General features: G+C 69.7%; 2 protein-coding genes across 2 annotated transcripts in view; one reads left to right on the top strand and one right to left on the bottom strand.

The window, feature by feature from the left end:
- The window catches only part of LRRC61 (leucine rich repeat containing 61), a 275,533-nt gene that overhangs the window by 140,391 nt on the left and 121,881 nt on the right, over positions 1 to 13,261 (top strand). The window lies entirely within an intron of this gene.
- NOS3 (nitric oxide synthase 3) lies at positions 2,215 to 12,775 on the bottom strand. The gene is given in 22 exon segments (XM_088519980.1): positions 2,215 to 2,441; positions 2,536 to 2,723; positions 2,790 to 2,868; positions 3,593 to 3,725; positions 3,801 to 3,975; positions 5,226 to 5,342; positions 5,422 to 5,489; positions 5,596 to 5,622; positions 5,624 to 5,689; positions 5,767 to 5,911; positions 5,979 to 6,052; positions 6,115 to 6,215; positions 6,218 to 6,308; positions 7,022 to 7,123; positions 7,186 to 7,360; positions 8,387 to 8,526; positions 8,605 to 8,746; positions 9,004 to 9,095; positions 9,160 to 9,322; positions 9,991 to 10,139; positions 10,896 to 11,013; positions 12,672 to 12,775. Coding segments are annotated over 22 exon segments (2,676 nt in total).

The following is a 13,261-nucleotide window of genomic DNA, read 5'->3' on the forward strand; positions in this document are numbered from 1 at the left end:
GCGTCCACACAGTGCCCACGCAGCACCCAGCACCCGTGCAGCACCCAGTGCCCACACAGTGCCCATGCAGCACCCGCAGAGCACCCAGCACCCGTGCAGCACCCAGTGTCCACACAGTGCCCATGCAGCACCCGCGCAGCACCCAGCACCCGTGCAGCACCCAGTGCCCACACAGTGCCCATGCAGCACCCGCGCAGCACCCAGCGCCCGTGCAGCACCCAGCGTCCACACAGTGCCCATGCAGCACCCACGCAGCACCCAGCACCCGTGCAGCACCCATGCAGCACCCAGTGCCCACACAGTGCCCATGCAGCACCCGCAGAGCACCCAGCGCCCGTGCAGCACCCAGCGTCCACACAGTGCCCATGCAGCACCCACGCAGCACCCAGCACCCGTGCAGCACCCAGTGCCCACACAGTGCCCATGCAGCACCCGCAGAGCACCCAGCACCCGTGCAGCACCCAGTGTCCACACAGTGCCCATGCAGCACCCGCGCAGCACCCAGCGCCCGTGCAGCACCCATGCAGCACCCAGTGTCCACACAGTGCCCATGCAGCACCCGCGCAGCACCCAGCGCCCGTGCAGCACCCAGCGTCCACACAGTGCCCATGCAGCACCCACGCAGCACCCAGCACCCGTGCAGCACCCATGCAGCACCCAGCGTCCACACAGTGCCCATGCAGCACCCACGCAGCACCCAGCGCCCGTGCAGCACCCAGTGCCCACACAGTGCCCATGCAGCACCCGCAGAGCACCCAGCGCCCGTGCAGCACCCATGCAGCACCCAGTGCCCACACAGTGCCCATGCAGCACCCGCAGAGCACCCAGCGCCCGTGCAGCACCCATGCAGCACCCAGTGCCCACACAGTGCCCATGCAGCACCCGCAGAGCACCCAGCACCCGTGCAGCACCCAGCGTCCACACAGTGCCCATGCAGCACCCGCACAGCACCCAGCACCCGTGCAGCACCCATGCAGCACCCAGTGCCCACGCAGCACCCAGTGCCCACACAGTGCCCATGCAGCACCCGCGCAGCACCCAGTACCCATGCAGCACCCAGTGCCCACACAGTGCCCATGCAGCACTCACACAGCACCCAGCACCCATGCAGCACCCACGCAGCACCCAGTGCCCACACAGTGCCCATGCAGCGCCCAGCGCTTCCCTTGGACGCAGCACCCACAATGGCAGGTCCTCAGCACCCAACACCCCGGCACGGTGGGTACTCAGCACCCAGCACCCAGACACCCGGCATGGCAGGTCCCCAGCGCCCAACACAGCAGCTCCCAGCACCCAGCACGGCACGTTCCCGGCACCCAACACAGCGGGTTCCCTTGCACCCGGTGTCCAACACAGCAGCACCCAACAGGACAGGTCCCCAGCTCCCCGCACAGCAGCTCCAGCACTGTTGCCCGCAGCCCTGTTGCCCCTGTGCATTGCCCATAGCCCCACAGCCCCACTGCCCCAGCCCCGTTCCCTGCGGCCCCGTTGCCCACAGCTCATTGCCCCGGCCCCATTGCCTGTGGCCCCATTGCCTGTGGCCCCATTGCCCGCAGTCCTGTTGCCCACAGCTCATTGCCCCAGTCCTGTTGCCCTGGCCCCGTTGCTTGTGGCCCCATTGCCCTGGCCCCGTTGCCCACAGCTCATTGCCCTGGCCCCATTGCCCTGGCCCCGTTGCCCTGGCCCCATTGCCCCCAGCTCATTGCCCTGGCCCTGTTGCCCTGGCACCGTTGCCCACAGCTCATTGCCCCGGTCCTGTTCCCGTGACCCCATTGCCCTGGCCCCATTGCCCACAGCTCATTGACCCGGTCCCATTGCCCACAGCCCCATTGCCCACAGCTCGTTGCCCTGGCCCTGTTGCCCTGGCCCCATTCCCTGCAGCCCCACAGCCTGCAGGCCCGTTGCCCTGGCCCCGTTGCCCACAGCTCATTGACCCGGTCCCGTTGCCCTGGCCCCATTGCCCGTGGCCCCATTGCCCTGGCCCCATTGCCCACAGCTCATTGCCCCGGTCCCATTGCCCACAGCCCCGTTGCCCACAGCTCATTGCCCTCGCCCTGTTGCCCGCGGCCCTGTTGCCCCCAGCTAATTGCCCTGGCCCCCTTGCCCTGGCCCTGTTGCCCACGGCCCTGCTGCCCTGGCCCCATTCCCTGCATCCCCACGGCCTGCAGCCCCGTTGCCCGTGGCCCCGTCGCCCGTGGCCCCATTGCCCCCAGCTCATTGCCCCGGTCCCGTTGCCCTGTCCCCGCCGCCCTCCGCACCTGTCCGAGCTGCTGCAGCCGCTGCCGCTCGCCCCGGCTCCCGCGCCAGCGTGGCCAGCAGCTGCAGGAACTGCGGGCTGGGCGGCGCCGTGACGTCCAGGTAGAAGGTGAGCGCCTGGCGCAGCGTGCAGGGCGGCAAGCGGCTCTGCGGCACCCAGCGCGCCGTGGCGCCCGCCGCGCGGCCTGCGGGCACGGCACGGCGCGGATGGCACCGGCGCCCGTACGGGCGCCGGTGCCATCCGCGCCGTGCCGTGCCCGCAGGCCGCGCGGCCGCTACCGTCGCGCTCCGTCTCGAGGCTCTCCAGCCGCAGCGGCTCGTCGGCCGGCGGCGGCTCCTCCACGCGCTCCAGCAGCTCCTGCACCAGCTCGGCGCGGTTGGCGGGGAAGATGCCCACGTGGTCCCCGGGCTGGTACTGCAGCTCGGGCTGGCCCCGCGTGTCCAGGCGCACCAGCACCGTGGAGCGGCTGCGCGGATGGGTCAGCGGGGATGGGGATGCGGTGGGGACCCCCCCACTGCGCCGTGCCCCTCACCTGGACTCGGGGCTCTGCAGGTTCTCCACCGAGAGCACCGCGCACGGGAACACCTTGCGCTTGTGCACGTGCGACAGGCCTGGGCGCCGGCGGCAGCGGGGAGGGGACAAGGCGGTGACCGGGATGGGGGGCAGGATGGGGGGCGCGGGGCAGGGGGAGTGGGGCTGGGACCGGGGTCATCAGGAGGTGGCAGTTGGGCCAGGACAGAGGGCCCCGGGGCGGTGGATCTGGGGCATGGATGGGGGTCCTGGGTTGGTGGCAATAGGGCCAGGACAGGGGTCCCTGTGGTGATGGCAGTGGGGCCAGGACACGATGGTGGCAGTGGGGCCAGGGCAGGATGGTGGCAGTGGGGCCAGGACACAAGGGTGGCAGTGGGGCCAGGACAGGGGTCCCTGTGGCGATGGCAGTGGGGCCAGGACACAATGGTGGCAGTGGGGCCAGGACACGATGGTGGCAGTGGGGCCAGGACAGAGGTCCCAGGATGGTGCAGAGGGGCAGGGATGGGGTCACCAGGGAGCAGGGGGCAGGGGCCAGGCCCGGGGGGTTGGTGGTACCAGGGCCAGGCTGGGAGCCTGGGGGAGGTGACAGTGGGGCTGGGATGGGGATCACGGGGTGGTGGCACTGAAGCTGGGGTGGGATCCCCAGGGAGGTGACAGGGGCGCAGGGAGGTGGCCCTGGGGAGGTGGCAGCGGGCAGGGAGGGGCCCCGGGATGGTGACAAGGGTGCCGGGCTGGTGACATCCCCCGGGATGGGGATCCCCCAGGGAGGTGGCACTGAGGCCGGTCCCGGCACCCGGGCGGTACCGGCCAGGGTGTCGCTGGGCTCGGGCTGCGCCACCAGCCGGTGCCTCTGGCGCTTCCAGCCCTGTGGGGTGGTGAAGATCTCCTCGGCCGCCGCCTCCGCGTCGTCCCCCACGCAGAAGGTGTCGCAGGCGGCCTGGGGGCGCCGGGGCTGTGAGCGGGGCGGCCGGTGCCGGTGCCGGTTCCAGTGCCGGTGCCGGTGCCGGCTCACCTGGAAGACCCGCTTGGCCCAGGTGCGGAAGGACTCCTCCTGCGCGCACAGCTCGTCGCCCTCGCCCATGGGCAGGATGCGCTCGCCGCCCAGCTCCTCCAGCCGCGTGTCCACGGCGTGCGCGAACGCGCAGAAGTGCGGGTAGGCCCGCGAGCCCAGCCCGAACACCGAGAACCTGCCGGCGCCGCGGGCGCGCTCAGCCACGCCGGGGACGGCGCTGCCGACGGGGCCGGGGATGTGCTGGGATGGGGGTCAGGGATGCGCTGGGATGGGGGTCAGGGATGCGCTGGGATGGGGGTCTGGGATGGGGGCCAGGGATGTGCTGGGATGGGGGTCAGGGATGTGCTGGGATGGGGGTCAGGGATGCGCTGGGATGGGGGTCAGGGATGCGCTGGGATGGGGGTCTGGGATGGGGGTCAGGGATGCGCTGGGTGGGGGTCAGGGATGCTCTGGGATGGTCTCGGGGATGCACTGGGATGGGCTCAGAGATGTGCTGGGATGGGGGTCTGGAATGGGGGCCAGGGATGCACTGGGATGGGGGTCAGGGATGTGCTGGGATGGGGGTCTGGGATGGGGGTCAGGGATGCGCTGGGTGGGGGTCAGGGATGCTCTGGGATGGTCTCGGGGATGCACTGGGATGGGCTCAGAGATGTGCTGGGATGGGGGTCTGGAATGGGGGCCAGGGATGCACTGGGATGGGGGTCAGGGATGTGCTGGGATGGGGGTCTGGGATGGGGGTCAGGGATGCGCTGGGTGGGGGTCAGGGATGCTCTGGGATGGTCTCGGGGATGCACTGGGATGGGCTCAGAGATGTGCTGGGATGGGGGTCTGGGATGTGCTGGGATGGGGGTTAGGGATGTGCTGGGATGGTCTCGGGGATGCACTGGGATGGGGGTCAGGGATGCGCTGGGATGGGGGTCAGGGATGTGCTGGGATGGGGGTTAGGGATGTGCTGGGATGGGGGCCAGGGATGTGCTGGGATGGGTTCAGGGATGCGCTGGGATGGGGGTCTGGGATGGGGGTCGGGGATGTGCTGGGATGGGGGTCAGGGATGCTCTGGGATGGGCTCGGGGATGCACAGGGATGGGCTCTGGGATGGGGGTCAGGGGTGCACTAGGATGGGGGGTCAGGGATGTGCTGGGATGGGGGTCAGGGATGTGCAGGGATGGGCTCAGGGGTGCGCTAGGATGGGGGTTAGGGATGGGGGTCAGGGATGGGGCTCAGGGATGGGGCTCAGGGATGGGCTCAGGGCTGCCCTGGGGCTGGCGCCAGCGCTGGGGGTCAGGGTGGCCCGCGGTGACAGCCCAGACCGTGGGGCAGGGATGCACCGAGGCCGGTGCCCCGGGCCAGGCGCACGAGAGCAGCAGCTCCTGGCCCTGCCACAGCGTGTCGGTCCCGGCGCCCCGGCCGCGCGGCGGTGCCCACCGCAGCGCCCCCAGCGTGCCCGCGCTGTCCGTGTTGCTCAGCTGCCGCCGCTTCCTCTTCCAGGAGGCCACGAGCTGGTCGGACTGCGAGACGCTGTTGAAGCGCAGTTTGTAGCTCCTGCGGGGACGGGCGTCAGGCGCCGGCGCCGGCCGGGGGTCCCGGGGGGCCGGGCGCTCCCCGCGGCGCCGGCACCTACTTGGGCGGCTCGGCCTGCGCGGCGCCGGCGTGGGGCGACGACATCTCCATGAGCGCCTTGGAGAAGCTCTGCGGGGCCGGGGGTGTTGAACGGCAACACGGGGGTCAGGGCCGCCGCGCGGGCACCCGTGGGACCCGCGGCCCCGGGGACCCCCTCACCTCCGGACCGCCTCACCTCCGCGGGTCCGTTGCCGAAGGTGCTGGGTCACCACCAGCACCAGCGTCTCGTGCTCCAGGGACACGATGTCGTACTCGTCCATGCACAGCACCTGCGGGCGCGGGACGCGTGGGTCGCGGTGGAGGCGCCCCACGGCGCGGTGCCCCACGGCGCCCCACGCGCGCCCACCTTGGGGTCAAAGGCGCGGCGGAAGAGCTGGCACAGGCTCCACGCGTAGGTGCGGGACTTGCCCGTCTCGGTGGCGTAGAGGATGGTGACCTTGACGCGCCGCGCCATCACGTGGCCCATGAGCTTGGCCGAGATCTTCACGGCGCTGCGGGGCCGGCGCGTCACCGGGACCGTCCCGCGGCGCCCGCGCCGCCGCCCCGGCCGGCACCTACTTGGCCACCTCCTTGAAGGTCTTCCTCCTGGTGACCGTGGTGCCCTTGGACACGTAGACCTTCCAGGCGTCGGGCTGCAAGGCAGGGCCGTGAGGCGGCGCCGGGCCGGGCGCCGCGGGCCGCGCGCGGGGCGCACCTGGTAGCGGAACGTGGGGCAGAGCTGGTAGTTGACCATCTCCTGGTGGAACACGGGCGTGAGGCTGCCCGAGATGGGGGGCACGATCCAGACCCAGTCGGCGGGCAGCCGCCCCGCGTCCGCATCTCGTTCTCCATGTGCTTCACGAAGGACTCGGTGGCCGCGTGGTGGTCCACGATGGTCACCTTGGCCACCTGCGGGGACACGGCGCTCCGTCCCACACGCTGCCCGCCGTGTGCCCAGCCCGAATGGGGCTCCCCATGGGGCCGAGTGCATCGTCCCCAGGGACACTGGGCCTGGCCAGGGACACTGCCTGGTGGGGACATCGCTGGGGCATCACATGGAGGATGTCACCCACAGGGTGTCACCCCTGGGAGGCCAACCATGATGTCACCCCAGGATGTCACCCATGGTGTTACCCTTAGGATATCACCCCCATGATGTCATCCTTGGGATGTCAACCATTGTGTCATCCCCATGATGTCACCCACGGTGTCACTCTTAGGATATCATCCACATGATGTCACCCTTGGGATGTCACCCATGGTGTCACCCTTAGGGTATCACCCCCACGATGTCATCCTTGGGATGTCACCCACGGTGTCACCCTTAGGATATCACCCCCATGATGTCATCCTTGGGATGTCAACCATTGTGTCACCCCATGATGTCACCCATGGTGTCACCTTTAGGATATCACCCACATGATGTCACCCTTGGGATGTCACCCATGGTGTCACCCTTAGGATATCTCCCCCACAATGTCATCCTTGGGATGTTAACCATTGTGTCACCCCCAGGTATGTCACCCATGGTGTCACCCCCAAGGCCACCACCTCAGGGTTGTCACCCTTGGGATGCCACCCAAAGACACCGCCCTGGCCGGGACGTCCCCGCGCTGTCCCACCTGGTAGCTGTGCAGCACGGCCACGTTGATCTCCACGGCGGCCTTGTCCTTCCAGAGGGACGAGGTCTTCCGCGTGTCCAGCCCCATGCGCAGGGCCACCTCCTGCGGAGGGGACGCTCAGCGGGGCCGGGGCCGGGCGGCGCGCGGCGCGGGGCGCTGCTCACCGGGAGCACGTTGTAGCGCTGGCCGTCGCACAGGTTCCGCATGCCGATCTCGCTGCTCATGTACCAGCCGTTGAAGGGGGCGGCGGGGAACTCGAGCCCGCCGATCTCGAGCAGCATGTTGGACACGGCGGGCAGCGCGTACCAGCGCAGCCCCAGCTCGCCGAACCACTGCAGCCTGCGGGCCGGGCGCTGCAGCCTCCGCGCGGCGGCCCCGGCCTCATCCTCATCCTCATCCCCATCCTCATCCTCATCTCCATCTCCATCCTCATCCTCATCTCCATCTCCATCCTCATCCTCATCCCCATCCCCATCCCCGTCCCCATCCCCATCCCCATCCCCATCCCCATCCCCATCCCCATCCCCGTCCCCGTCCCCATCCTCATCCCCATCCCCATCCCCGTCCCCATCCCCGTCCCCATCCCCATCCCCATCCCCATCCCCGTCCCCATCCTCATCCCCATCCCCATTCCCATCCCCGTCCCCATCCCCATCCCCATCCCCATCCCCGTCCCCATCCTCATCCCCATCCTCATCCCCATCCCCATCCTCATCCTCATCCCCATCCTCATCTCCATCCCCATCCCCATTCCCATCCCCATCCTCATCTCCATCCCCATCTCCATTCCCATCCTCATCTCCATCCCCACCCCATCGTCATCGCTGCTCCGTTCCCATCTCCACCTCCATTCACATTCCCATCCCATCCTTTTTTCTGTCTCCACCCCCCTCCTCATCCTCATGGCCATCCTCATCCCCATCTCCATCCTAAACCCAACCTCATCCCTATTCCTAAGCCCATCCCCACCTCCATCCCTATCCCCATCCTCATCACCCCAACCTCATCACCCCATCCTTATCACCCCATCCTCATCTCCATCCTCAGCCTCATCCTTTTCCCACCCCAACATCCCATTGCCATCCTCAACCTTTTCCCACCCCCATCCTCATCTCCATCCTTGTCCCCATCCACAGCTTCATCCTTTTCCCACCCCCATCCCTCTCCCATCACCATCCTCAACCTTTTCCCACCCCCATCCTCATCTCCATCCTCATCTCCATCCTCAGCCTCATCCTTTTCCCACGCCCCCATCCCTCTCCCATCGCCATCCTCAACCCTTTCCCACCGCCATCCTCATGCCCCTCTCCAGTCCCCATGGCCGTCCCCACGCTCCCCGTCCCGCGCTCCCCGCTCCGTGCTCACGTCGGGTGCTGCAGCGGCACCTCCAGCACCAGCTCGGGCGGCAGCGGGAACAGCTCGGGGGGCTCGTCGGGCACCTGCAGCAGCAGGGGCAGCACGTCGAAGCGGCCGCCGCCGGGGCTCCAGCCGTGCTGCACGCAGAGCTGCGGGGACACGGCGTCAGGGCGGGCGGACGGGGTGGCCGGGGTGGCCGCGGCGCCGCCGCGCGGGGCCGGCCCCACCTCGGTGATGTCCACGTTGGCCGGGTCGCCGCGCACGGAGCCGTCGGGCTGCCGGTAGCCGGCGTAGCGGATCAGCTGCGTGTTCCAGATGCGGAAGTCACCGCGGCCCGGCACGCGCTGCGGGAAGATGGTGATGGCCGACCTGCGGGGGGGACACGGGGACGCTGGCAGGACGGCGCGGGGGGACACGTGCGCGGGGGGCCGTGGAGCACATCCCATTGGGTGCATCCCAAGGAGCACGTCCCATGGAGCACATTCCATGGAGTGCATCCCACAGAGTGCATCCCATTGGCTGCATCCCAAGGAGCACATCCCATGCAGCGCATACCACGGAGTGCATCCCATGGAGTGCATCCCAAGGAGCACATCCCATGGAGCACATTCCATGCGGGCGCTCACCGGATGTTGCCGCGGTTCGTGGCGTACTGGATGTGGGTGCAGAGGAAGCCGAACATCTCCCCGACGCTGGCGCAGTCCCGGGCGTCAAACACCTGCCGGGGGAGCCGTGAGCGCCGTGGGGCCGCCGCGGTGCCCGCGCTGCCCCGCCGTGCCCACCTGCAGCTTGTTCCACTGGATGCGCCCCACGCAGCGCGCCGCGTTGCGCCACGCTTGCTTGGCGCCGAAGATGAGCTCGGGCTCCAGGAGCTGGTAGGTGCCGGTGGCGGCGATGGCGGCCGCCACGTCCCGCAGGCGCTGCAGGTGCGCGGGCGAGTTGTCCCTGCGGGCGCCGCGCGTCAGCACCGGGGCCGTGGCAAGGCCGGGTGGTGGCCGTGGCCATGGCGGTGGCGGTGGCCGTGGGGTGGCCAGGGTGGTGATGGTGGCCATGGAGGTGGCCAGGCGGTGGCCATGGCTGGGCAGTGGCCGTGGCAGTGGCTGTGGCCATGGCAATGGCCATGGCGGTGGCGGTGGCCGTGGGGTGGCCGTGGGTGACCGTGGGGGTGGCAGTGGCCATGGGGTGGCCGGGGTGGTGAGGATGGCGGGGGCTGTGGCCATGGCAATGGCTGTGGTGGTGGCGGTGGCCGTGGGGTGGCCGTGATGGTGGTGGTGGCCATGGGGTGGCCGTGGCAGTGGCCATGGGGTGGCCAATGTGGTGGCCGTGGCGGTGGCTGGGTGGTGGCCATGGCGATGGCCATGGTGGTGGCGGTGGCCGTGGCCATGGGGTGACCTTGGCCATGGCCAGGCAGTGGCAGTGCCCGGGTGGTAGCTGTGGCAGTGGCCGTGGGGTGGCCAGGCAGTGGCCGTGGGGTGACTGTGGTGGTGGCTGTGGCAGTGGCCGTGGGGTGGCCGTGGGGTGGTCGTGGCAGTGGGGTGGCTGTGGGGTGGCCAGGTGGTGGCCAGGGGGTGGCCATGGGGTGGCGGTGGCCGGGCGGCGCCGCGGGCACTCACCGCCGCATGGACGCGTAGTACTGCGCGAGGAAGTCGCGCGCCAGCCCCAGCAGCTCCTCGGCCGGGCGCGAGCCCTCGGGCGCGGGGCACACGAGCTGCCGCGGGAACACGAGCGAGGCCAAGCAGCGCCGTTCCGTGCACGGCACCTCCTGCGGGGGACACGGCGGGTGGCACCGCGGCACGCGGCAGCACCGAGGCTGCGGGGAGCACCGGGGAGCGCGTCCCGTGGAACGCATCCCATTGGGTGCATCCCATTGGGTGCGTTCCAAGGAGCACGTCGCATGGAGCACATCCCATGGAGTGCATCCCATGGAGCGCATCCCATTGCGTGTGTCCCAAGGAGCACATCGCATGGAGCACATCCCACGGAGCGCATCCCATTGGGTGCGTCCCAAGGAGCATGTCGCATGGAGCTCATTCCATGGAGCGCATCCCATGGAGCGCATCCCACAGAGCGTCCTGTGGAACTCATCCCATGGAGCACATCCTAAGGAATGTGTCTCTTGGAACATGTCCCATGGAGTGCATCCCATTAGGAGCGTCCCATGGAACATGTCTCATGGAGAATGTCCCATGGAGCACATCCTATGGAACATGTCCCAAGGAGCTCATCCCAAGGAGTGTGTCCCAAGGAGTATGTCTCATAGAGCATGTCCTAAGGAACATGTCCCAAGGAGCACATCCCACGGAGCGCTTCCGATCAGGTGCGTCCCGTGGAGCATGTCCCATGGAGCACATCCCAAGGAGCGCATCCCACGGAGCGCATCCGATTGAGTGCGTTTTGTGAGCAGGTCCCATGGAATGCATCCCAAGGAGCAAGTCCCATGGGGCACGTCCCATGGAGCGCGTCTCAAGGCGCGCGTCCCACGGAGGCCGCCCTGCGACGCGCGTCCCGTGCCACCCACCTGCGTGGCCTGGGCGCACAGCGTGTCGTAGACGATGCTGCCCAGCTCCCAGTTCTTGAGGCGGGCGTAGCGGGCGGGCTCGGCGGGACGCAGCGGCGCGGAGCTGCGGGGAGAGCTGCTGGGACGGGGCAGGGACCCCGCGTGGCACCGGGGCGTCCCCACGAGCGGGGCGGCATCCACCGTGCTGGGGGGACCCTGCTCTGCGCTTGTTCCGGAGGAGCCGACGGGGATGCACAGGGCACCCGCTGCGTGGGGGCATGGAGCCACGGGGAGACGAGCTGGGATGGGGCTGGGATGGGGGACGGGGGCTGTGCTATGGGCTATGGGGACGGGGGGCTGTGCTATGGGGGACGGGGACTGCGCTATGGGCTATGGGGACAGGGGGGCTGTGCTATGGGCTATGGGGACAGGGGGGCTGTGCTATGGGGGACGGGGACTGCGCTATGGGCTATGGGGACAGGGGGGCTGTGCTATGGGGGACGGGGACTGCGCTATGGGCTATGGGGACAGGGGGGCTGTGCTATGGGGGACGGGGACTGCGCTATGGGCTATGGGGACAGGGGGGCTGTGCTATGGGGACAGGGGTTGTGCTATGGGCTATGGGGACGGGGGGGCTGTGCTATGGGGGACAGGTTGTGCTATGGGCTATGGGGGACGGGGGGGCTGTGCTATGGGGGACAGGGGCTGCGCTATGGGACAGGAGGGCTGTGCTGTGGGCTATGGGGACAGGGGGGCTGTGCTATGGGGGACGGGGGTTGTGCTATGGGACAGGAGGGCTGTGCTATGGGCTATGGGGGACAGGGGTTGTGCTATGGGCTATGGGGACAGGGGGGTTGTTCTATGGGGGACAGGAGGGCTGTGCTATGGGCTATGGGGGACAGAGGGGCTGTGTCATGGGGGCAGACGGGCTGTACTATGGGGGACGGAGACAAGGGTTGTGCTATGGGACAGAGGGGCTATGTCATGGGCTATGGGGACAGGGATTGTACTTTGGGACAGGGGGGCTGTGCTATGGGGGACAGAGGGGCTGTGCCATGGGCTACAGGGGACAAAGGGGCTGTGCTATGGCCCTGGGGGACAAGGGGACTGTTTTATGGGCTATAGGCAACAGAGGGGCTGTGCGAGGGGCTATGGAGGGCAGAGGGGCCATGCTATGGGATATGGTGGGGACAGAGGGGCTGTGCTAAGGGCTATGGGGGACAGGGGGGCTGTACTAGGTTCTACGGGGTGGGCAGGGGGCTGTGCTGTGGGCAGTGCGGGTCTTGGGGCTCCCCCCGCCCCGTGCTTGTCTCGGCGTCCCCGGCCCCTCCTGCCGCGGTTCGGGCCAGCGGCCGGGCCCGCGGGTGGTGCCGGCCCGGCCCGGGTTTTCCTTGGCCGCGTGTGCCGGGTTCGCGCGTGTGAACAATAGCCGTGAGTCACCGCCCGCCCCGGCGCGACGCGACCCGGGCTGCGGGTCCCGCCTGGCACCTCCCGGTGCCTCCCGGTACCTCCCGGTGCCTCCCGGTGCCCCCCGGCCCGTCTCTTCCCCGCAGCCCCGGGCGTCCGGCCCCGGCCCGCGCGCTCTGCATCGCTCCGTGCGCCCCTTCCCGTCCAGTCCCTTCCCGTCCCGTCCCTTCCCGTCCCGTCCGCAGAGCTCCACGCATCCGCCCCGTCCCCGTCCCGTGCCGCGGCCGGGGCCGCGCGGTGCCGCGGGGCAGGGAGCGCCGCGGTGCCGTCGGGTCCGCGGTCCCGCGCGGGCGGCCACGCGGGGACACGTCGCGCGGCCCCCGCTCCCACCTGCCCTTGTCGGCGGCCGCCCCGTCGTCGGGCGCCGCGCTGAGCTGCCGCGAGCAGAGGCCGAGGCCGCAGGCGCGGGGCAGCGCGGCCGGCACGTTCCCCATCGCGCCGGGACTGGGCCCGCCCGGCGGCCGCCGCCGCCGCCGCCGCCGCCTCCGCCCCGCCGCGCGCGCACGGGAAGCGCTGACCTCGCCGCGACTCGTCGCCGCCCCGCGCACAATGGGCGGCCGGGCCGCCCGCCGGGACGCCTGGGCCCCCGCGCGCCCCCGCGGCCGCATCCGCTCCCGCACCCGGGCTGCACCCGCGCCTGGGGCTGCACCCGCACCCAGTCCCGCACCCGCACCCGGTGCTGCACCCGCACCTGGGGCTGCACCCGCACCCAGTCCCGCACCCGCACCCAGTCCCGCACCTGCACCCACAGTCAGTGCTGCACCTGCACCCAGTCCTGCATTTGCATCCAGTGCTGTATCCGCACCCAGGGCTGCACCCAATTCTGTACCCTCACCCAATCCTCCTCCTGCACCGTGTTGCATGTGCATCCAATCCTGCACCTGCACCTGGCACTGCATCCACACCTAGCACTGCACCTG

The sequence above is a fragment of the Tinamus guttatus genome, unplaced genomic scaffold, assembly GCF_059628265.1.
Source record: "Tinamus guttatus ecotype Peru unplaced genomic scaffold, ASM5962826v1 Tinamus_guttatus_pri_ptg000078l, whole genome shotgun sequence".
Classification (NCBI taxonomy): Eukaryota; Metazoa; Chordata; class Aves; order Tinamiformes; family Tinamidae; genus Tinamus; species Tinamus guttatus.